The sequence below is a fragment of the Sciurus carolinensis genome, chromosome 11, assembly GCF_902686445.1.
Source record: "Sciurus carolinensis chromosome 11, mSciCar1.2, whole genome shotgun sequence".
NCBI lineage: Eukaryota > Metazoa > Chordata > Mammalia > Rodentia > Sciuridae > Sciurus > Sciurus carolinensis.
In genome coordinates, this window is record NC_062223.1 from 103,450,013 (window position 1) to 103,476,560 (window position 26,548).

Sequence of the window (26,548 nt, forward strand, 5' to 3'; positions counted from 1 at the left end):
GGGAGTTTAATTCCCACTCTACTCAGTCTTCCAATTTATGCCCTGCTCTCAACACGCACGACAAGTTAACAGACAGATCAGAGGTGACTAGGAATAGGTACGTGTCCTCTGGGTAACACCAGCTTTAATACATTCCTATGAAATCACAATCTCTCATTATTTGGGGCCTCTGATTATTTTCCTTAATTTTCAGACAAGCCCAGGTATGCTTCTGAAATATGGTTTTGTATTTAATCCAGCATTTAAATGTTTTTCATGAGAATGCTTTCTCAGCACATTTAGTCTATCGTATTGCTAGAAATATAAATCAAAATTGGGTAAGTCTAACTTGGCAAGGGCCTAAATTCCTTATAGATGAATGAGCATACCATATCATGCAGAAATAAGAAAAATATATTCTTAAAAATTATTAGAAAGTCATTACTTACACTCTTGGTAAGTGGTTTCAATTAGTGCAAAACTGACTCATTATGAGAAAAATTAAGCTTTAATCAAAGTTGAAAATACAGTTAACTTCTACCACGGGGATATGCAAGAGAAATAAATTATCAGATTACATGTTAGTACAATGCTGCCTGAAAATTTGGAGATGAAGTCTTCGAGATCTCCAGATTTAACAACTTATCACTCAAAGAAGTGGTAAATTTCTGAGAAGCCAGGTGCCTGGCACATGCCTGTAATCCCAGCAGCTTGGGAGTCTCAGGCAGGAGGATCTCAAATTAAAACAAATACCTTGCACAAAATACAATGCAAAATCTTAGCAGACTTGAAACCCAAAAGAACAAAAAAGATAAAGTATGCCTCCTGACATTCCAAGTTATTCCTTTCTCTACCTCCAGAGTTTGAAAATTATTTACAGCAATAACACTGAGGGTTTGGCATATAGAAGCACTCCAAAAATACTGGTTAAATAAAAATAAAAATTAAAATGCCAAAAATAAACCAAAAGGTTGATGGATGAGATTTTCAATTATAACGTTTCACAATTCCTATCTGGTGGAAAAGTATAGATAAAAAAAAAATCATAAAGCACATACTAAGTCACTAACAAGATGAGAACCCAAAAAATTATATATAATCATTTCTAAATATTTTACATTCTATGGGTACACACAGCAACAATATTACTTATGTGATCTCAATAAGCTTTAAGACAGAGATATAGTGAAGAAAAGAACAAAGATTCAAGTCAAAGGGACTTTGGTTAAAATTCCACCGTCTCCATTTTCAGCCATGGGACTTTTACGAAAGTTATCATTTCAACCTTCTCCAGTCTGTTTCCTCATTTCTAAAATAACAATAACTTCATAGGATAACCATGAAGATTACATGGGAATACATGCATTAAACGCTTAACACAGCTCTTAGCTTAGTGTGCTCCTTTTCAGATAAATGGATTAAAAATCACCTGCACTACATTCTGCTATCCAAACTATGTCCTACCATTCCTAATGGTGTATCATAAACCTTGAGCGGAGAAAGAATCCATGGAACTGAAAATTGATGTTGTCTTCTTAGAGAAGAGTGATAAAAAAAGAAAACCCATATCTCCACATTACCAGCATCTTTATGATAAAGACAGTCAATGAACCAAGCAAACAAACCCAGTCACTAACACCAACTCAACTCTTAATTTAGTCTTCAGATAAACTCCAAATAGTAAAGAATGTCAATATCACAGAACCTGGGAATTTAGGAAAATAAGAATGCATTTTTAACTAGTAATGTCATGGGAGGCAAGTAGTTTATGAATATGAATAGAACCCAAAAAAAAAAAAAAAAAAAAAAAAACCACACAGATTTTGGAGAATATTGGCATACGATACCACTTTCCAAGGCTATTATTGTTAAAGCAAGAATAAAATGAGTTTAAATTACAACACTGAGACTTGGAAATTAATTTCCAGGGTATTGTTAAACATCTGATTGTCAAGGGAGAAAGGACTTCAAAATTGTGCTTCACCTTTAAAATGAGAATTCTCATTTATATATCAAACCTAAGGGTAAATTCCAGTAAAAGAATTTTATCACAAAATTTTAGATTAAGAACCTTCTCTAAATCAGGTTTATCACATAAATAATTCAACCTCTAGGAGTATATGGAAATGTGGAGGAGGGCATTTTGAAATCCATGACAGAGTGAAGAGGAAAGATGCTAATGGCAATTAGTAGTTTGACCCAAAATGCTAAATGAGTAAGTCACAAACCATAACCATGACATCTCATCTAGTCCACTTCTCTGCCTCCACGATAAAGTAAACTAAATATTCTCCATTCCTTTCTTTCTTAAAGAAAGTAAGTCAGAATATTACCTTTAATTTCAACTCAAGGGCTCAAAAAAGACCCAAATGTGTAATCTGTACCCTACTGGTGGGTAATTTGGCTACTACCACTGTTATCAGATGCTATCTTCTTGTCACTTTATTTCATTATCATAACCAAATACAACTCTCTTCAAAGGTCTATGTTATTTTATCTGCCAACACATTTTAATCTTGCTCCAACACCAAACTTTCAGCTACCAGATGTGTGAAAAATTCTTCATTCCAGTAAAGTACGTCAAAAATCAAACCTTCCAACCATCCCTAGAACTTTGTATCTGTAGATAGAGTATGAAAAAGATCCATAACCTCCTGAGAATATAAGCATAATATTGTGTAGTAGTAGTACATGTGAATCTTAACCGCGACAAGGTTCACAGTTTTGCTAAAATTCTCAAATCTCTCTGACCTTAAAATGTCAAGAATAAGTAGCAGCTGGACATAGTGACATACTTGTGATATCAGCTACCTGCTAAGCTGAGGCAGGAAGATGACAAGTTTAAAACCAGCCTGGGCAACTTAGTGAGAACCGGTCTCAAAATAAAATAAGAGATGGAAAGACAGCTCAATGTTAGAGTGCTTGCCTAGCATATGCAAAGCCTGGGTTCAGTCCAAAGAACTGAAAAACAAAAACAAACAAAACAAAAAAACTGCTCATTTAAAACTATGCTGAAAAATCTCTAACTATTCCTATGCTCAAAAATCTGGTTGTTCAACATGTTACCTAAGCCCTTCACAATGGAGTCATTATCCCAAATATCTAGAATTTTAAATACATTCTGGCAACTTTATCTATCTTATGATTCTAACGACCAGATTATTTCCTTTAAACATTTACTTTCCTTCCTCAAGGCTCTAATCCTAATTTCTCTCTTCTGAAACATTTTTCATGTCCTCAACCAACAAAATCCTGATCAGTCTTCAAGTTCCAGTTCAAATGCCACATCTATAAAGATTTCCCAATCTACTCAGCTGAAATTAACCTTATTAGTATCTTTACTTTCCCAGTATTTTGTACTTTTACTCTTATTACATATCAGGTTCTGCCGAGGTTTACAGTTATAGTACTGTAATGTCTTCCTTGACCTACTATAATATACTAAAGGGCAAGAGCTATGTCTGATGTCTCACAGTGATAATCAGAAAGAGACATGGTACTTTATGTAAGATAGGTTTTTAATATAAATATCTGTAAAATTAAATACAATGTGGGGAAACTTGAATCTTTATTAAAGATGAAAACTTTGTGAAACTAAGTATCTGGAAAAAATATGGCAATTTCATCCTCTGAAACTTACAAAATAACCAGTCTACTCCAATTACATGTAAATTCAAATGCACAAATTCCTTCACACAAAATAGAAAGTCAATTCATTTATACAAATCCTGTATGATAGCCTTAAAGCAAACCAGTGTAGGCTTCTGAAAACTGTAAAGCATTACACAATACAGATTAAAAGTAATTATGACTATTATAGTTCACTATATTTGACTACAGTATATATTTTAGCTATGAGACTATTTCTATTTAGCAGAGTTCGACTAAGGTTTCTGCAAATCAAAATTCATTGAAACAACTGATGATTTAAATACCATCAGATGACTAGGTCAAATTCTAAAATATGAATGAAAAATATACACAGAGAATTAAGCCTATAAAGTTTTACATTTTAAGATTTTATTACAGAAAGTCAAGTACATTAAACAACTATACATTTTAAAATTAAGAAATATAGATTATTTAGTTTGTGTTGCTTAAAATTTCACACTATTTTATTCCTACCAAGTTTTTCAAAGATTCAGGGAATAAGAGTTGATGGAGTGAGGGAAGAAACTTTTTACTTCATAATAATTTAGATCATTGGGAAAAAAACAATCATTTTCCTAGCTGAGAATACTTGTTTATTTGTACAGCTTCAATCTACAGAATATTGTTCTAGGCACATGGCAATGATAAACTTCTGGGACAATTTAAAATAAGTGCCTGTTTTTATTTTGTATAGCTTTTGAACTTCCTATAGAAAACATATGCTAAACCAGGTGCACTGGCACATGCCTGCGCCTGTATCCCAGCAACTCAAAAGGCTGAAGTAGGATTCCAAGTTCAAGGCAAGTCTGGGCAACTTAGTGAGACCCTGTCTCAAAATAAAATAAAAAGGGCTGTACCTCCGTGGTAGAGTGCCCCTGGAATCAACCCCAAGTAACAACATTCCCTCACCCCCCAAATAAGATTGCTAATAAAAACAATGTTCATGGGCTACTTAATTTCTGGTTTTTGTACTTAAGACTAAAGATTCAGGAATAGGTATTAGAAATGTTCTGTTTACCCATTTTTATTATACAAAGGCTCTTCTCATATCAACTATACAAAAACAAACAATTTGCATCTTTTTGGTTTACAAATACAAAACTGCTTTTTAGTTGGAATACTCCAAAAAGCAGCACACAAAATGTGGTAATACAAAAAGCCCTTATAATGTGAAATAAGCAAATAACAATTTTAACAGCCTAAGTTGCATAAAAACTAGTTTATGTTCTTTGTGTATCCCTTTGTATATTTTATTTAATCTTTCTTTAAAAAGTTATTTAAATGGTAGGATATAGCCCAAAGAATTTCAGAATCAATCTATTTAACTGGGCATAATATAACATCTAAATATAAGAGAGAACTTTGGTTGCAAACACTATAACTTTAAAAAGTTAATGGCCTATTTTGTTAAGGAATCTAATAATTTACATATGAAAAAGCATTACTACTACTAAGTAGAGTATGATTGATAGACTGGTAATCAGTAAATTTAAACCCTAGATCCTAAATCTGCCACTGAGGAATTGTGTAAATTTTGCCAAATATTTTCTTAACTTCTTTTAATCTTAGATTCCTCATTTGTAAACAATGGAAATAGGAGAACTGACTTTATGTTCTATTCTAGAAATTATGATTTGATTATGAGAAAAGGTTTTTACCCTCCCCAAATATAAACTTTCTATATGTTGATGCTGATTTAAAGTAAACACTGCAAATACAAATACAAAAAAACAGATGCCATATAAACAAATATACTTCCTTTAAAAAAAAAAAAAAAAAACGAAGGACAGGCAAACAAGGACTAAAAATAGTTAAGAGTGTTAATAAAGCATAATCACAACAGGAAACCACCTGGCTAATAAAACCTTAGTTTCTGCCTTTAAAATGTAAATTAATGCTTCCTCACTTGAAAATTTTTAACTAGTAATATCCTGAAGGAATGTTAGGAACATGATATAAAATGAAATTAACACGTAATTCCTTATTTATTCTGAAATTAAATACACTTCACTCTGGAAAGTCAAAATCAAATTATTTTTATAAATAAGTAATTCTATAACTTATTTAGCTATTCAAAGCATCTTAAACTGGAAGTATACAACTATAAAATGGCTGAAGGTTGCATGGAAGCTTACATTTGTTCTTTTGTTCTATTTAAGATCATTTAGTAAAAAAGAAAAATAATCATAAAAGTATCATGTAACTGTATCTTTAAACTGATTAAAGAAAGGAGTGAGGAGGCCCTAGAATTTAGGACTGCTCAGTGAACAAACTCCTTATATTGTGGAGTTCTCTATTCAGAATGATAAAGCCTTTAATACTCAAGCAACCTGTGAATACATAAACTCTTTGATCACAGACTTATAATTCACTTAACAAAAGAATCAACAAGTTTTAAGACAATTATACTGAAGTTCTTAAACAGTATGAAAAATGGGGTATTCATTTGCCAAGATCACAATATAATTTTGTCAATCTCCAAACTGATTGTGATAGATCAAACCAATTTGATTTTTTAAAGGTGAAACCTTACTCCTGAAAATTATGAAGCACAAAATATCAATTAAGATCTTCAAATAGGCCATCAAATTTGTTTTTTAAAAAAATTTCTTACTGTAATGAAGTCATTCCCTTTAACCATTCTTCCTTGGTAAAAAATCCCATGCTTTCAGCCTCCAATTTCCACGCTAAAACTAACATAATAATCTGGAAAGAACAGAACATAAAGGATACGGGAAAAGTCAGCATAGAGATAATGATGTCTATATTTATCATGGAGAGCATTTTTATAAAAACTATTTCCATCCTTCAACCATTAAAGAGTACAACCTCTGGAATTATTAACTATAAAGAAATTGAGATGGGCCAATTTATTAAAATTAAAAAGTTCGAATAAATTTATGAAGGTAGAATCTCACTTGATCACAAATAACATTTATAACAAGAATATATGTGCCCAACTTAAACTGATTAATAACACTCTAAATGCAAATTTACAATATTAAACAAAGACAAAATCTTCATTTAAGTACAAAGTCTCAATTTTTAGAAATTTATGAATATGTTATACCCAACTTATATTGCATTCTACTTAGAAATAAAACATACATTTTCAGGTTCAACACCAATGTCTTCACAAAATTTTTCCATTCCTTCTGGCCCTACAACTTCATCAGGACCTTCAAAGACAAAAACAATTTATAAATTTGATTATGATTCAATATCAACATAAAACAAGTCATTATGCTTAAGGCATCCATGAATACAACATAACATTTTACAAATAACTGGCACAGCTTCAATAAAGTATAAATATTTGCTAGAGGATTTATAATTTAAAACTTTTAAAAGAAATATTTGAGTAACATTTCAATATGAAATTAAGGAAATTTTTAAAACAAGCAATAAAGAAACACTTCATTAGTATCAATCATTCATTTATTTAAAAAGTTTACTAAGACAGCCTACTCTGAATAAAATTTTTGGAAATGCAGAAAATTGATTTTTTTTTTTTTTCTTTTTTTGTCGTACTGGGGATTGAATCCAGGGCATTCCATATGCTAGCCAAGTGTTATGCCACTGAGCTACATCCCCAGCCCACAAAGCAGGAATTTAAAGAAGCCGAAGAAGGTTGGAGCTAGAATGTGTTAGAAAAAAGGCAGTTTGCTTTTCTGCTACTGGGAACTGAATCCCAGGGTGACCAAGCTACATTCCCAGTCGCTTCAAATTTTTAATTTTAAGAGAGGGTCTTGCGAAGTTGCTTAGGGCCTTGCAAAGTTGCTTAGGGCCTTACAAAGTTGCTGAGGCTGGCCTTGAACTTGCATTCCTGTCTCAGCCTCCAGAGTTGCTGGGACTACAGGCATGCACCACTGTGCCTAGTTCAACGCATAGTTTAATACAGTAATCAGAGGAAGAATATTCATTTACTTACTACAAAGAGATTATCTCTTTGAAATAAACTTAAATATAACTTAATTCTTGAAAAATTATATTGTAAAAATGACTTCTGTAAACTACTATATTGCAATTTAAGAAATATTTTCCATATCATATTAGTTCTAAATCACAAGGCATCAGTTATGTCACCTTAACATAGAAACAAGTTTAATCTCTCAATTAGCTTGGGTCTATCACGTGAACAAAAATTAGTTATTTAGCTTATTCTTTATTTTATTCCCTATCACTAAATTTAAGTTAATACATCAATTCTCATGTTTTGTTTTTATTTTTGTTTGTTTTTTAAATCAGATTCCCAACACATAGCAACTGCATCAGCTAGGTTTCTTTTGTGACAGGAAAACTAAACTAAATCTTGATATAACGTTAAATTAGTCAAGAGAAGCCTCCATTTTCCTTTCTTAAGAACTAAAACTACTCCAGTTTTATATTAAGTCATAGATTAGACCAAAGTTACTCAGGTGGATTTTATGACACCACTGTTAAATTACAAGTAGAATACAAAGTCAACATCCTACAGCTTTTCTTAATAAAAGAATTTAGCCATCCAGTATCTAGAAAATACATTCTTGCTGCTTGAGATGAGATCCAGGATGTCAAGATGACTTTACTATTTGATCAGAAACCAAAACCCATTTTAAATTTTATGTAAAATGATCAAGTCATTAAGTTTAAATAAGTAGTAAAAGTTCAATGAAGTATTAAAAGATGAAGAGGGTGCTAATCAAGAGACTTTTACTTCCTAGTATTAATAGTTAGAGAATGATTTTAATTAAATGTATTAATTCAGAATTCAACATAGGAAAGAGCTAGGAGTGCAGTTCAGTAGTATGTGTGCTTAGTAGTAGGTGCAAGGCCCTGAGTTTAATCTCCAGCACCAAAATAAATTAGAAGAAAAACAAAGAAAAGTAAAGAATACATATACAATAAAGCCACTAAAACGACATAACTGAGGTTGGGTTTGACAGTACATAACTATAATCCCAGCCATTAGGGAGGCTGAGGCAGGAGGATCACAAGTTTGAAATCAGCCTGGGCAAATTAGTGAGAACTTGTCTCAAAATAAAATAAAAATGACTGAGGACATAGCTCAGCAGCAGAGTACCTGCCGAACACATGCAAGGACCTGGGTTCAATCCCCAGTACCCAACCCCCCAACCAAAAAAAAAAAATCAAACCAAAAACAAAACCATAACTGATATGCATCCTATATATGGCTGAAAGAAAACAAAAATTACATTAAAAACTTAATGGAAGAAAACAAAGTGCTTTTTAAAGCCATGAAAGGAAAATATTCAAATTTTTTCTGATGCAACAAGTACACTTGCCCTCAAAGTTGCCATCAATGCTCAGAAAAGAAAGCTGAAGAGTTTTGTCAAGAAATATCATTACTGTCATAAAATATAGGCCTCTAGAAACAAGGGGGTTAATGATTAAAACCAAGTTAAAATTTGTTTTATATGTATATATAATATGCATATATACACTGCACACACACACACACACACACACACACACACACACACCTCTCACTTTATAGAGCTAAAATCTATAAATGTTAAATGACTTTCCCAAAGAAATGCAAACAGTAATAGATTTAAGTCTAAAGCAAGGTCTATACCAATGTTTTTTCCTTGTGTGCATAATTTTAATTATACTTTTTGAAACATACCCTTCCAATAACAATATTTCCTGGGTTAAATTTCTAAAGCTGAATTTACTCTTTCATGCAATTTGGTTTGCACTCAATTTAAAAAGCCTGGAAATGATTAGTTCACTGTACTAGTACGCTCTATCAGCTGGCTACTAAATTAGGATTATGCACTTCTAACATTTTTAAATGTTTAGTCAATGGACCTTTGTTTTGTCTATATGTGGTGCTGAGAATCAAACCCAGTGCCTCACACATGACAGGCAAGCGTTCTATACCACTGAGTTACAACCCCAACCCCTAGTAAAACTTTTTAAAATTCCCTTTCACTTCGTATATTTTTGTTTACCACAGACCCAGTATATAACCAGCCTTATATATCTTGAGTTCTGCACTAATGGATTTCAACCAATTGCTGATCAAAAATATTCAGAGTGAAAAAACTCCATCTGTACTGAATGTACACACTTTTTTTCTCATCCTTTTTCAATTACTTTTACATAGCATTACATTGTATTAAACATTGTAACTAAAGATGGTTTTAAGTCTACCGGAGGATGTGTGTGGGTTGATTATAAACAAGTAATATTTCATTTTATAAGAACTTGAGCATATTTGGATTTTGTTATCTGTGGTGAAGATGAGGTTATCCTAGAACCAATACCCATGGATAAAAAAGGACAAATGTATTATTCAATTTAAATATTACTGAAGCCAGGCACAGTGATACACACCTACAATGCCAATGACTTGGGAGGCTGACGCAGAAGGATTGAAAGGTCGGCCTTCATAACTTAGGGAGACCCTGTTTCATATACAAAAGCTGGGAATGTGGCTCAGTATCAAAGTTCCCCTCAGTTCAATCCCCAACACTGCAATAAATAAATAAATAAATATCACTCAAGAGTAACAGGTTTTGTGTGAGGGCAAAACCATCAAGTTTATCACATATGACCTATAATACTCCAGTAACACATTTGTGATATTTTTAAAACTAGAAGAAAAACAAAACTAACTCTGATGTTTTGTTAAATAATAAAGAAAATGCTTCCAGGTATATATGCAGTGTTTAATACCATACCCATAATAGATTCTCAAGACAAAATAATATGCTCAGTGACACAGCACTTTCATCATGAGCTACATAAGATTAGCTAATTTGGGGACATTAAAAAGCTACAACCAATAAATCTGAAGCTATAATATTATACTGTTTTAACCATAATAACAAAAATGTGTTGAGTTCTGACCATATACCAGGTACTATGCTAAGGACTTATAAGTTAGTATACTAAGTAGGCACAACCTTGTCTCCATTTTAAAGAGGGACAGCCCCATTTCAACACAAAACAGTTACTGTTTATTTGGCAATGGGCTCTTCCCCATCAAGCAGTTTTCTGCCCAAAATCTCCAGAGAGCCCTTCCCTAATCACTGTATCTGAAAGTCCATCCATACCTTCCTCACTCTATTTATGAATCTCCCTATATTTATTATCTGTGTAATATTAAAAAATCCATAATATCCTGCCTACGTATTGTTTACTGTCTTCCTCACTAGAAGCCAAGTCCCCTGAGGGCAGGAATCATGTCTGACTTCTTCACTGTTACATCCCCAGTACTTAATTAGCACAGTGCCTGATTCACCAAAAAGTGCTTGATAAATATTTATTGAATGAATGACAGAAAATAAATTAACCAGGTGTACTTATATTTTTTATAAAAGTGAAAACCAGTTGCCATGTATACAGTCATGTACATATTTAAATAAAAACATAGGAACAATAATTAAAATCATGGTCTAGTGTCACAATGACTGTGGTTTGAATCCTTGCTCTTGTTATTACCTTGACCAAATTACTTAATCTGTTTTCTCAATCATAAAATGAATACTACACCATCTACTTCATAGAATGGTCATATGGAAAAATATATACTTAGCACAATCCCTAGAATAATGAGAGCAATTATTATGTTGGCAATTAAAAAATGCTAATACAAGAAATACATGTTTAATTAGAACTTTATGATACCCAGGAAAGTTCTAAAAAGAAGTAAAATCAAGCAAACATTAAATTAAAAAATGAGCTCATTATTTTTACGGTATCTAGTAACCTTTATAAGTGAAGTAAGAAGAATGACCTTTTGATTCTATATCCTGCATACCAATAAAACTGGCATTTTGAATAATGGGTCAACAACTTAAATGGAGGTCAGTTAAGAAAATGAATTCCCTTCATTTAAATTGGGTTAGTGGTTGTCTTGGGATGCCAGTAATAGCTTTTTTCCTGGTCTAGAATGATTCTGTTCTGCTACTAAACAATTTTAAATTATACTTTTGGGATCACTCCACTGATCCCAACAGTTATGTTACTGCTCCCTTTTCAAAATAGTCTCGCTTTTCATACCGTTAGCCTAAACTTTACTTGAAGTTCAAAGCATATTTTAGAACTTAACATGGATTAGCACTAAATAAACCACATACACACTTTTAAATAAAAGATTTTGAGAATGACAAGAGGGAAAACAAAAGCAGGGAAGCAAGTAAGAAAAAGAAGGAAAAGTAAAAACAAAAGTAAGCTTTTAGAGTTAGTTACTCCAAAAAAGCAAAACTATTTAAGTGGAAAAAATTGTCATGTATGCTTACAAAATGTTAGTAATAAATGGTAAATGATTAATCTTTTTCATTTATTTGCTTAACTCTTTAGCTTCATCTATGGCTGGCTTTAACTTTTACCTGTGTCCTAGGCCTAGAGGTTTTCAGTTACTGCTAATAGTATTTAGCTGAGGTTAGTTAGCTTCTCCAAGAAAGCTACCCTGACACTTCCAAGGCTGGGTTATACACTGCTCCTATGAATTCTCACAGAGTGTTCCTAACATACTAGCTATCACCATGTGATAATACCACCTATTTACTTTCTTACTTATTTTCTATCTCCAATAGTAGTAAATGGCCAAATAATCATTAAAGGGTAAATGTTTGTGCAATGATGGTTCAAATCTTTTCCTGTCTCCCCTGAAGTCTCAGAAAATGTTACCAATTCACAAAAATTCCCAAAAAAAAAAGATTAACAGAAAAAGAAAATTTTATTATGTATTTTTTGTTTTCCACAATGCTACAGTAGCCAATGGATGTAAATAAGTAAATCCACCTCTGTTTACACATTAACAGTAAATGAGTTTCTCCTCTTCTGATGTATAATGAATACATATTTGAAGAAATAACAGCCTGAAGTGGCACCAAATTCTTAACTAACCCACAATCCTTAGTCTTGATCCTGATCCCAGTACATAGCACTAAAACATGGCAGGCCTGAAATAAATAATTTGTTAAATAAATAAACCAAAAGGAAATAAAACTTTTTAAAGCATAAGACTGATATCTTCTTACATTAGTTTCATTACCTGCATACTCATAAAACCAAGCCAGGCACTTCTTGCTTGAAAAATGTTCCTCTCCACTTATTAGTCTAGCAGGGGGTTGGGATCTGCAATAGCTTAGAAAACACACAAATGCCTAAGATTTTTATCAAGTCTCAATGCTTAGTGAAAAACTAAGTGCAATAAGAACTACTTCAATTCAAACAAAGCTTTTTGTTTTGTTTTTTAAGTTGGCATTAAAGGAAAAAAATGGAGTTAAGTATCTGCAATTTGAAACAGTAATCTACATATTAGATTTCTAACAAAACCCAAATGCTACTTTACTATCAAATTCCAAAAATACCAACTAAAATTACTTCCCCAGATTTTAAGACTATACAGAAGTTCAAACTGAGTGTCAACGTAGAACTGAGAAAGTAAAATCTTTTTTGTAATTCCACTACTGATTTCCTGGGAAACTATATATATTATATACATTTTAAAACAAAATCTTACAAAGTATATTTTATTGCAAAATAAAATAATATATTAAGAGTTTTAATGAATCACCTATCAAACTTAGATTTTTAAAGATGCTCTAGGACCTAAGGCTATATTAAAGTCCACAGGTTAAAAAACAAAACCACAAATCCCCTACAAATTAATAATTAAAAACAGTCCAAATATTTGGGCCAAAAGCTATTTAATCAGATTTTTTTCCCATAAAAATCATTAAAAGCTGGGAAGTTAAAAAATATCCTCTAGGATTTAACAAACTTCAGAGAGCTTTTTCTCAAGGAATTCAAATAATTACACTACCACAATGACATGGAAACACTGGAACTTCTGCAATTGAGTAATGTAATGTAAACTAGGGATACCAAATTTAAAAATTTTAATTGACAGAACAAAGTATCACCTGATTTCTAATTCTGCCTGCCCAGCTATTTTAATGTTTAAATACTTTTGATACAGTATCCATTTAAGATGGTCACAAGTTACAGTGATAAAAACTAATTTGCCTATGCTTCATAAAAATATGCTAGTAACCACTTCAAATTCTAATGTTAGTTACCAAGTGGTATAAGAAAACCCTATCACATTAACAGCCAAAACAAACAAACAAACAAAAAAAAAATATATATATATATTCCTTAGGTTCCTTTGCCAAAGCATAGTAAGGAAGGAAAAAAGTGAATTATAAAAAGGAAGATGTAGACTATACAAGTCACCTCTCTTACATTTTAAGCAGAGTTCTAATATTTTTTTCTCCTTACAACTTTAGGTACTGTCTTATTTCTGAAGTTGTCAACATCTGAAGTTGTCACATTAAGCATCAATTATTAAGACAAAGATACTATAAGGAGATGGGGGGGTGACAAAACCACTTCTCACACCTAAACTGCAATGATCTTTTGCAGTTTCTGTGATGCCTAAATGATAAAGTTACAAAGGCGTCAAAGAGCTTTAACTATAGTTCCACTTTGTCCTTTTTCTCAAAGAAAATACGGAGTATAACAGCTCCCAAATTAATAATATACATACTGAGAAACGAATGCTGAATGCTCTAGAAAACAAAAAGCATGCAGGGCCTTCCCAACTCTGCACACAGGGAATTAGCGCAGGTGCAGATACTAGACTTCCAAAAAATGGGTCTTCTGCAAATAAAAAAGGTCTCCAGCTGGGATGGTTCAGGTTCGGACACTCCAAATACTAAAAATTTGGAGGCCAATTACAGAAGTTTTTTTCTTTTTTCCATTTCCAAGGCAGTTCTCTAGATTCCTTATGCTCTCGCTCCTTTCTTCAGGCTCTACAAAGAAATTTTAGGTTTGACCTTTTGGGTTTGGAAAAAAGACGAGGGAGGAATTAAAGGAGTAGAAGGTCGAATGAAAGAACGCAATTTATATATGCATGTGTTTCCCCACCCACACTCCAGGGCACACAGACTAATGTGGGGCGACTCTTCTGGTTCCTCCTTAAACACCAGAGCACACGCACGCTTGCGAACACGAGGTCGGGTCGGGCGCGGAGCCTGGGTGTTCTACACCTACCGCCTAATTTGATTAGAGGGGTCTCACCTCTCTCCAGCTCGAGGCCGGGAGGTTCGGCCCAACTCCTCCTCCTCCAGCTGTCCTGCAAAGGAGGAAGGAGGAAAGACTGAAAGGTGGGGGGAGGTGGTACCTGGAGATTTTACACTTTTTGAGGCCTCCGTCTTCCGCCACTGCCGCTGCCACCCCAGAGGATTTTCTCTTCTTCTTCACTGGCATCTTCCGCCCTCCCCGGCAGGGTGGGCTGGGGGGCCGGGGAAGGGGGTCGCTGTCCGCTGGAGGCCCCTCAGCGCTGGCACCCAGTTCCCAGAGACAGCAGCAAGCGGAGGGACACAGTTGCCAGCCCAAGCCGACGCGGCCCAGCCGCTGCCCGCTCGCAGTTCTCCTCCTCGTCTTTCTCTGCTTAGGACAGAGTTAGCTCTTCACCCGTGAACACTGCGGCTCCGTCTCACCAGGAGGAGATAACGCGGACAGCGCGGCACCTACACTAGTCACGGATAGCAAGAAGCTCAGTCTGACCCGGATGCGAATTGCCCGGGACCGGAAGTGACGCAAGTGCAGAGCCGGGCGACGGAATGGGCGTGGCTTCTGTTGGCTTGCCTTAGGAGAGGTACCTTTCTGGCCTGGGCGAGTGGAGCAATCTAGTCAAATTTCGGTGTTCAGTCCAGGGTATCCTGACTGTTCTAGTGAAGATGACACCTTGCCCCAACGCTGGTAGTCACCACCAACAAATGTTTCATGAAACCACTAATATTCTGCAGTTAGCGTTCAAAATAACCTGGCAGACTAATCTGAGCTGTAAATGGTAACCTCACCGTTAAGTGTAACCACCTCTTAAATGTATTGTCACCCAGTGTCCTGCATGTTCTCTTTATGGGCCTGAGATCAGCTTCCTCGTCCCCCATTCCCACTTCATCTTTGACCCTGACCTCTGCTTATTACTTTCTCCTGTATTAAAACAGCTCTGTCATTTCCATTTCTACTAGTACACCTCTCAGGCGAGTGTCAGTAGCTACCCACTGACAGTAGAGAGACTTATTAGTAGAGAGAAATTTGGGGGACAGGTCTAAGGGGCCTCTTCCTAAACCTTACTACCCCAAACAAATCTCCAGCGGAAATATTTATGATTAAAATTGTAAATATTGTTATGTAGAGATTATCTAGTCAACTGTCATTAGTAAACATTTTTGTAAAATCACCTCTAAATTAGCCAACTATAATAGTAGAGCAATAAAAATGTCTTTATATTCAGTAACAATTGATGCCATCCATTGGAACCCTAATCTGGCCAATCAGAATATCATATCATAGTTCTATTAATTGATTCAGGATGGATGCTTAAGTCAGGGTAATAAGTGCTAATGACAAGAAATTGAGCTATTTCTTTCCTATGAACTTGAACCTGAGAAGCTGTTGGGAATGAAACCAAAATTCAGAAGAGACCAGAATCAAGCAGAAGAGAGAAAAACCAAGGTATGATTCTGTGACATCAGTCCCAAGTCCATGATATCCCCTGGAATTGTCAGTTATGTGAGTCAATAAATTTCACCAATTTGCAGATGTAGTAACCAAAATAATGAAAGCCTGTACTCACTCCTTCAACTTATTTGAAATGTGTAAGACCAAAAATCAAATCTCCATCAGATCGAGTCTCTCACTATATAACTACTTTCTTCAGAAAGTAGAGGATAGGAGCATCAGCAAAATCTAGAGTACAAATGACCCAGATTGTGCGACAAATTGTTAGGAAGAGAGGAAAGAAAAGGAATTTAGAAGAGCTTTCTTAAAAAAAGGGTTTTTTTTTGTTTTTTTTTTTTTTTTTAACAGAGCTAGGGTTTGAACCCAGGGTCTTGTATGTGGTAGGCAAGTACTAAACTACTGAGCTATACTCCCAGTCTAGATCATTTTCAGTATGGTTCTTATTTGAATTGTGACTCAAACAATTTAAACAATACTATGACAATTATGGGAAATTTAGACACTTTAAAATGGGCAGATATTTGATAAAATTTAGAACATGTGAAACTTATCTGTAGCATATAGTGACTCCTGGGACTTGAAATGCTGTGGAGTTGTCGGGGAGCAGACTGACTGCAAAGGATTGCAAGGGAACTTTTTGGATAATAGACCCATTCTACATATTGACTTAATTGGTGGAAAATATATTTCTCAAAGTTCGTTGATCTATACACTTAAAAATAGATGCCCTTGCTGGGAACTGTGGTGCATGTCTGTAATCCCAATGGGAAGCTAGGGCAGGAGGATCACAAATTCAAAGTCAGCCTCAGCAACTTAGTGAGGCCTTAAGTAATTTAGCAAGACCCTGTCTCAAAATTTAAAAAGGGCTGGGGATGTGGTTCAGTGATTAAGCACCTTTGATTCAATCCCAGTTACCAAAAACAAAACAAACAACAAAAACAACAAATATCCATATACATATGTATACATGCTCTTAATTTTCTGAATATTATTTCTCAATAAATTTTATATCAAATGAACGAATTCCAACAGCACAAAATAAAACAAATGGTAATGACAAAACACTATTAGAAAAAAACAAGATAATTTCTTCAAGAAATTAGCTGCAAAAGCTAAAGAGCCTGTTTACCTAATGAGGACAAAGGAAATGGAATAAAACCTAAAAGATGAAGATACATAATCTAAGAGGACCTGAGGATGAAGTTCAAGGAATCTCATTCTGGAGAATAGAATCATGGCCTAATCAAAGGATAAAGAACTTCATAATACCTTTGAAGCAGAATATCAGCATTGTTGTAGACCAGGATTGTTATACATCTTTAATTTTCTGAACTGAAATTTTTACTGTTGTTAACATGTACTTTTCCATAATTATATACTGAGTAAGAGTGGGGAGCAGAGCATATTCTCTTAAGTTCATAGGTCATTGAATCATATGGAATCACTTCTAGACCTGAGGAAGAAGATCCTGCCCTCCATGGAGGTTCTGGTCATTGAGCTAGATGCCGTAATTCAATATGAGACTACTTGTAGAATTCTCTGGGGCGAAAGATGCTGGATATATATGGTATTCATTCAGTAGATCTATAATTCAAATAACATTTGGGGGGGTTACCAGGGGTTGAATTTAGGGGCATTTGACCACTGAGCCACATCCCCAGCCCTATTTTGTATTTTATTTAGAGACAGAGTCTCACTGAGTTCTTAGCGCCTCACTTTTGCTGAGGCTGGTTTTGAACTCAAAATCCTGCTGCCTCAACTTCCTGAGCTGCTGGGATTATACTCGTGTGACACCACACCTGGCTCAAATAATTATTTAATGACCACTTAAACCAGAAACTGCTGGAGTTAAGAATATAAGACTGATAAGACTTCTGCATTCACAAAGTTGACAGTCTGGAAGGGAAAATATGTACAATCAATCTAAGAGAATTTTATGAAGAAAGAATAAGATCAGTTGGTTATGGTAGCACATGCCTGTAATCCTGGCAACTCAGGAGACTGATGCAAGAGGATTCAAAGTTTGGAGTTAGTCTCAGCAACTTCATGAGACCCTGTCTCAAAAACAAACTCAGGATGGTGATGTAGTTTAGTGGTAAACTGTCCCTGGGTTCAATCCCCAATACCAAGGGAAAAAAAAAAGAATAGGATATTTTTCAGTGATATCTTGGGGATGGCAATTTCCAGGATCATATAGATCATTCATACCCATATACCTCTTCATTGCCTTCTCTGGTCGGTACCTACAACCACAATCATACCTCCATTACTAGGGATTGAACTCAGGGGCACTCAACCAGTGAGCCATATTCCAAGCCTATTTTGTGTTTTATTTAGAGACAGGGTCTCACTGAGTCACTTAGCGCTTTGCTTTTGCTAAGGCTGTCTTTGAACTCTTGATCCTTCTGCCTCAGCCTTCCAAGCTGCTGGGATTACAAGCCTGTGCCCCCACACCTGCCTCAAACCTCCATTTTTAAATGTTTGCTCTATATCATACCAATTACTATCAAAAAAAGGGGAGCATACTGATACCTCTATACCTGTGAGGAATGTAGAAATGCCTAGTTATGTGGTCTTACTTTTTTCTGATGCTTGCCAACACATGGATAGTCCATGATTTTCCACCAAAAAGTACGATAATGAAAAAACAAACTGTGAAAGAATAGTTTTGTTCTTTGTTGTGCAGTAAAATTTTAAGTGAAAGTAATGAGGAGAGGATGTGATATGTTCTGGTTTCAGATCCAAAGAAGACACTCAGTAGCTTTAGGAAAGTTACATGACTTTATCCTTCATCTTATCCTAGTATCATATAAAAAGATGCAAATTAAAAAAAAATCACAACTAAATAATAACCCTCTGTAATGAGAGTGGACATAATACTTGAGCTGAACAGGGAAAAAGGCAAAATGTTTGAGACATAGTTCCATCATCTATTTAGCATTTGGTGATGACAGAACAAAGCCATGAAAAGATCTTTAAAAGTCATATCTGTATTAAGGTAGCCAAAATAAGGTCCTAAGGTATGTTAATTTATATGTTCTGTACATAGTTTATTTTTTCTTAACATCTCTTAGATAGGATTTTTCCCCACTTGCTGGAAAAGCAAGCAATGTGGACATTAAGTGATTTATGGGATGCCAAGTGTTATTGTGGTCCTGGATCTATGTTAGCCTTTGCATACGTTAATGCTGATTTTCCAAACAACTTTATAAGTCAAAATTTTATGCAACATTTCCATACACATAAACCCAGAGGAAGTTGACTCTGGGAATTATGGGGACATTCTGTAGTACCATTGCAGTTTAAAAAAAAAAAATCTAAAATTTTTTTTTTTTTTTTTTTTTATTGTGAACAAATGGGATACATGTTCTTTCACTGTTTGTACATAGAGTAAAGGCATACCATTTGTGTAATCATACGTTTACATAGGGTGATGTTGGTTGATTCATTCTGTTATTTTTTCCCCTTCCCCCCACCCCTCCCATCCCTCTTTTCCCTCTATACAGTCCTTCCTTCCCCCATTCTTGCCCCCCTCCCTAACCCTCACTCTAACCCTAAAACTAACCCCTCCCACACCCCATTATGTATCATCATCCACTTATCAGCGAGATCATTCTTCCTTTGGTTTTTTGAGATTGGCTTATCTCACTTAGCATGATATTCTCCAATTTCGTCCATTTGCTTGTAAATGCCATAATTTTATCAGTCTTTATGGCTGAGTAATATTCCATTGTATATATATGCCACAGTTTCTTTATCCATTCATCAACTGAAGGGCATCTAGGTTGGTTCCACAATCTGGCTATGGTGAATTGAGCAGCAATGAACATTGATGTGGCTGTATCTCTGTAGTATGCTGATTTTAAGTCCTTTGGGTATAGGCCAAGGAGTGGGATAGCTGGGTCAAATGGTAGTTCCATTCCAAGTTTTTTAAGGAATCTCCATACTGCCTTCCAGAGTGGTTGCACTAATTTGCAACCCCACCAGCAATGTATGAGTGTACCTTTTTCCCCACATCCTCGCCAACACCTGTTGTTGCTTGTGTTCTTGATAATCGCCATTCTGATTGGGGTGAGATGGAATCTTAGGGTGGTTTTGATTTGCATTTCTTTTATTACTAGAGATGTTGAACATTTTTCCATATGTTTGTTGATTGTTTGTAGGTCTTCTTCTGTGAAGTGTCTGTTCATTTCCTTAGACCATTTGTCGATTGGATTATTTGTAGTCTTGGTGTTGAGTTTTTTGAGTTCTTTATAGATTCTGGAGATTAGTGCTCTGTCTGAAGTATGATTGGCAAAGATTTTCTCCCACTCTGTAGGCTCTTTCTTCACATTGCTGATAGTTTCCTTTGCTGAGAGAAAGCTTTTTAGTTTGAATCTATCCCAGTTGTTGATTCTTACTTTTATTTCTTGTGCTATGGGAGTCCTGTTGAGAAAGTCTGGTCCTAAGCCGACATGTTGAAGATCTGGACCTACATTTTCTTCTATAAGATGCAGGGTCTCTGGTCTGATTCCGAGGTCCTTAATCCATTTTGAGTTTAGTTTTGTGCACGGTGAGAGATATGGGTTTATTTTCATTTTGTTGCATATGGATTTCCAATTTTCCCAGCACCATTTATTGAAGAGGCTATCTTTTCTCCATTGCATATTTTTGGCCCCTTTGTCTAGTATGAGGAAATTATATTTGTTTGGGTTTGTGTCCGTGTCTTCTATTCTGTACCATTGATCTACCTGTCTATTTTGGTACCAATACCATGCCGTTTTTGTTACTATTGCTTTGTAGTAAAGTTGAAGTTCAGGTATTGCAATACCCCCTGCTTCATTTTTCCTGCGAAGGATTGCTTTAGCAATTCTGGGTTTCTTATTCTTCCAGATGAATTTCATAATTGCTTGCTCTATTTCTGCAAGGTACATCATTGGGATTTTAATTGGAATTGCATTGAATCTGTATAGCACTTTTGGTAGTATGGCCATTTTGACAATATTAATTCTGCCTATCCAGGAACATGGGAGATCTTTCCATCTTCTAAGGTGTTCTTTAATTTCTTTCTTTAGTGTTCTGTAGTTCTCATTGTAGAGGTCTTTCACCTCTTTTGTGAGATTGATTCCCAAGTATTTTATTTTTTTTGAGGCTATTGTGAATGGAGTAGTTTTCCTAACTTCTCTTTCTGAAGATTCATCACTTATGTATAAAAATGCATTGGATTTATGAGCATTGATCTTGTATCCTGCTACTTTACTGAATTCACTTATGAGTTCTAAGAGTTTTCTGGTGGAATACAAAAATGTATTAAAAAGATAGTGCATCATGATCAAGTGGGTTTCATCCCAGGGATGCAAGGTTGGTTCAACATCAGGAAATCAATAAATGTAATTCACCATATCAACAGACTTAAAGTCAAGAATCACATGATTATTTCAATAGATGCAGAAAAAGCATTTGATAAAATACAGCACCCCTTCATGCTCAAAACACTAGAAAAAATAGGGATAGTGGGAACGTTCCTTAACATTGTAAAGGCCATCTATGCTAAGCCCATGGCTAATATTATTCTTAATGGTGAAAAACTGAAAGCATTCCCCCTAAAATCTGGAACAAGGCAGGGATGCCCTCTCTCACCACTCCTATTCAATATCGTCCTTGAAACTCTAGCCAGAGCAATTAGACAGACCAAAGAAATTAAAGGGATACGAATTGGAAAAGAAGAACTCAAACTATCCCTATTTGCTGATGATATGATTATATACTTAGAGGAACCAGGAAATTCCACCAGAAAATCTAAAATTTAAAAAATTATTTTAAAAGTATTTTGGACAGAAAAACATTAGTAAAATTGAGAAAATAGTGAAGTATAGAAAGTGATAACTCAGGGGAATCCTCTTAGATTGGATACCTTTGGAAAGAAGTCATGAAATTCTGCATTGGGGATTATAGGCAGAAAGTAATGTCTTAGGTATCATGTTGATAAGAAGAGAACAATTTGGGGGCTGGGGAGATAGCTCAGCTGGTAGAGTGCTTGCCTCGCAAGCATAAGGCCCTGAGTTCGAACCCCAGTACCGCAAAAAAAAAAGAGAACAATTTGAACTTGAAACCTAGCCAGGAAGAAGAAGAACATGTGCTGAAGAGGAAAATATTAAACAGAACACCCAATTTGCTTTCTAGTATGTAAATATGTACCCCAAATTTTAAAAAAAAGTAGTTCATAGACTGAAATTACTGTCAGAGAGCTGTTTTGATGACTTACTGCAGAGAACTCTTTTTGGTTGGTTGAAATGATAGAGAAGAACAAAGGTAAATGCAGGTAGTTTGTGTTTGGTGTGTTCATAATTTTGGTCTTTGCTAGATGACTATTGCTTTTTTGTCACACCATATATTTCCTCAAACTTACTGTTGGAAAGGTAGCCTAATGGAAAGGGTTTCTTAAGATGAGAACAACCATTGACTTTTTAACTGCCACATTGGTAAAACATTTAAACATTTATGACTCAGTTTTACTAAGAAAAAATAACAATATCTGCCTCATCTGGATAACAAAGATTGCATTATTGATAAAAGAAAAATATATGACAGTGTATTCAAAACTGTACTGGGGTACTCAATTATTTATTGGGGTTTTTAGAGTACACCCCAACAAAAATATATTCTAACTTAGCAAGTTGTTTTATTTATTTAATCTCAGAATCAAAGGAAAGAGTTGTAAAGAGGCACGTAAAAGAAGTGAGTTGTCTTAGGTTCCCTCTCTACTCAAATTCTAGTAATGGGGGAGAATTCATATCACTACAGCCTTCTTGAATGTAACCAACTCCATCATTAGTTTCAGGGATCTTAACTTTTTTTTTCCCTGTCATTGAAAATAGAGCAGTTTCAATGAGATTCAGCAAATTCTTGAGTCATAGTTATACATCACTTCTTTGAAAAATTCATAGCTCACATGTGGGCAGTTACTGAACACCACTGGTGAAGACCAGTCAGCACAGAGAAGATCAGTCCATATGATTCTTCAGCAAAGGCAGCAGAGGCAGTGATTCCTAGGAAGACAGTTAATGATTGGCAAATAATCTGCCACTTACTTAGCACCTACTTTCCTCTAATCACTGGCACTGATAGTGGGTTAAGATATCTCTTGATGCTAATTCCTTTCCTAATCATGTGTTCTTCAGAGGTTTGCTCTCCTGTCTAACCTCACAGATACTCTTTCCAAGTTCCATCCTTATGCAACTCTTAAACCCTTCAGCTAAGATTAACTTTAAATGTCATGGCGTTCATTCTGTCCTCTGTTTCTTTCAGGGATTGGACCTTAAATTTCCAAGAAACTTCTTGTCTCTCAAGATAACATGGCTCATAAGAATCAAAGTTTTTTTTTTTTTTTTTTTTTTTTTTTTTTTTTTTTGGTGCTGGGGATCGAACCCAGGGCCTTGTGCTTGCAAGGCCAACTGAGCTATCTCCCCAGCCCAAGAATCAAAGGTTTTGAGCCGGGCGCAGTGGCACACACCTGTAATTTCAGTGACTCAAGAGGCTGAGGTAGGAGGATCCCAAGTTCAAGGCCAACCTCAGCCACTTAGGGAGATGCTGTCTCAAAAAAATAAAAATTAAAAAAGACTAAGGATGTAGCTCAGTGGCAAGTGCCTCTGGATTCAATCCCCAGTCCCCCTTTCCCACACATACACAAAGTGAGAAATTCATAAGTGAGGTATGGGGTATATAGGAAAAAGAAGAGGAAGCAGCACTCTATAGAAGTCATCTAGTGCCATGAAGAACCCTGGAAGAGCTTTGGACTCAGTTCATCAGTCCAAGGTGTTTAGCACCTAATTAGTGGATATTTTCTGGGAATGACAAAACATACATAATAGAATGAAATTATTTAAGGAGTGACATCTCCAGAACTGGAGAGAGATTTTCAGATTCAAGGTATTTGCACTAGTCAATCAGATAAAAGAGAAAAGATCCATATTTAGGGTCCTCACTGCAAAATTCCCAGAAAACCCACAATTTTAAACAGATGCTGGTAACAGAAGGATTATACACTTGTTAAATCTCTAAAGAACTATACATTGAGAATTGTAGCCCATCAGAGTTACAATAAGGGTCAGGACCCTCTACTACCTTGCTTATAGCAGGTAACACCCTTCATTTGGCAATAGACTCAATATATGTAGATATGGGTGGCTCATAGACAACAGGGAATTCACAGGCTTTCAAAACCATGAAAAGTTCCCCTAGTTTGGAATGTGTTATACAGTTACTCAACTCCCCATTTCATGGTATCCCAAAACCTGGAGGTTCTATTTCTTTGATCCCTGTGATTAGAGATCAATAATAACCTTTTATTTTCTTTTCATGCCCTGGAGCCTCTATAGCATGTTCTCTCTAGGAATGTCAACTAAGGTTAACAATACAGAGATAATATTAATAGTTTGCCTCTTCAAACCCCTCTGTACTCAAGAGGATAACTTCAGGAACATTTTTGTCTTAGTACTTGCCATCCAAGCATCTCACACATACACAGGAAAGTTGACATTTCCTTCAAATACCTGATGTCTGTCTCTTTGCCTGGGTCACTAAGTGGTTTCACTGACAGGCAGGAACATCAGAGGTTGATGTTCTGAAAATGCTTAGAAAAGGGAGAACAGGGATTGGTACTGAACTCTCTTCCTCTTTCAGTTCCCACCCAGGAGGCCTGTCCCCCAGGAACTTGAATGGAGAGGTAAGCCCCAACATGCCAGAGGCGCAAGCATCACATTCACATGTTGAGTCAAGATCCCGAAGGAGAACTTGCCTGGGGATGCAACTGGGTCCACACTTTGACTATGGTGACTGTTAGTCAGGCTGAGCCTTTCCTTCACCAACTATAGCTTTGCAGCCAATACTGAGTCTGCAAAAACAATGGATCTCTTCCAAGGTAGGGAAAGAAAGGGGAATAGGAAGCCTGAATTCAAGTGTTGGTTGTCAGAGTATTGTGGGTGGAAGAGACGATGAACCTCTCCGTGTTCTCTTAGGGCCAGACTGAAATCTGAGTTTCTCTGATATGATGAAGTAGGCAGGATTGGGTTCAGTATCATTCCTGTTCCTTGGCCAGGTAGATTTTGTGTTTACATCTGAATTCCCTTATCTCAGAGACCTGATAAATGATATTTACATTTATACATTTGTAGTACCATTAATTAAAATAAATTCAATAGTGACAATTCAGTAAATAAAATTGCCCAATAAAAGCATCAATTATGATTTAAAAAAAAAGCAAATCAAGGCTTCATTCCATGAAGCACCAGGTTTGTAAAGTACACTTTATTAGAGAATACTGTGTGTTGACCAAATATCATTCTTTCTTATTCCGGTGTATACAATTTGATTACATTTTATCTTTGTAGTCAGAAATTGCCATAAAAATCTCTTGTGTAAGACTTCACACTTTACCTGTCAATGAACCAGATTCAAATAACGTAGGAGGGAATTCCATAGTCCTGGGAGATAATGAAGCCACAACGTGGAAAAGGAAGATTCCTGAATCATCACATTGAAGACTGTCTGCCATATATCACATTATTGGACTTTGAAGAGAAATATAATTCTTCAGTTAAACCACTGAAATTTTGTGGTTGTTTATTGTAACATTTGCTATACCTTGTTTGTGACTATCAGGACTAGGTTATGCTACAGTTATGAACCACACCAAAATCTTAAATATCTCATTGTTTTAGCCCACTCATGCTGCTATAACAGGTAATTTTAAAGAAACTTTTTCCTTACATTTTTGGAAGTTAGGTAGTTTAAAATTAAGAGTCTTACATCTGGCAAGAGCCTTCATTCACCATGCCACAGTGGAAAGCAGACACACAGAGCAAGAGAGCAAGAAGGGTGCTAAATTTGCTTTTTAAAACCCACTGTAGTGATAACATTAATCTGTTCATGAGGGCAGAGCCCTAATACCCTAATCCCCTCTTAGTAGGCTCTTCCTTCTGACACTTGCTTTGGGATTTCAGATTCTAGCACATGAACTTTGGGGGAAACATTCAAACCATAGCACCCATCATAAAAAAAAATGTATTCCTTTTTTACAATAGTTTATCAAGAAAACTACTTATGTAGATATCCTAGTAAAAACTTCATCTTGACTTATACTTTCATGATTATCATGGCAGTGAGAAAGAGCTGTGGTTAATCATACTTTGACTTACAAGGTTTCTGTGTGAGTGGGTCAAAATAGTCTACTCTTAACTATACTTCTTTAGCGTGATTTAAGACAGCTACAGCAGATGTAAGAAATAGCTTGGAAAGCTGTTCTTTTATGGGGCAGATTTGCATCTTATTGAAGTACAAGAGGACATAAACAGACTTTCTCCAAGGCTTACTTATTTCTGACTTATCTGGATCCACCTAGAGATTTCCACATGATGTCACATTATTCTGAAGGTTATTACTAGCAAGA

At 35.4% G+C, this 26,548-nt stretch overlaps 1 protein-coding gene across 6 annotated transcripts in view; it reads right to left on the bottom strand.

Annotated features, from left to right (window-relative positions):
- Window positions 1–15,175, bottom strand: part of Dcun1d5 (defective in cullin neddylation 1 domain containing 5) — a 34,127-nt gene extending 18,952 nt beyond the window's left edge. The window contains exons 1-4 of one of the 6 annotated variants that reach the window (XM_047519155.1): window positions 14,777–15,175; window positions 12,641–12,732; window positions 6,739–6,809; window positions 6,245–6,336 (exon numbers count right to left, since the gene is read on the bottom strand). In XM_047519155.1, the coding sequence (XP_047375111.1) occupies window positions 6,245–6,336; window positions 6,739–6,809; window positions 12,641–12,732; window positions 14,777–14,862 (341 nt within the window). In that variant the 5' untranslated portion in view covers window positions 14,863–15,175. Of the gene's footprint in view, window positions 1–6,244; window positions 6,337–6,738; window positions 6,810–9,972; window positions 10,108–12,640; window positions 12,733–14,776 lie in introns of those variants that run through there. The other 5 variants (XM_047519156.1, XM_047519157.1, XM_047519159.1 and 2 more) reach the window with 5 other exon arrangements.
- Window positions 15,176–26,548: the final 11,373 nt, after the last annotated feature.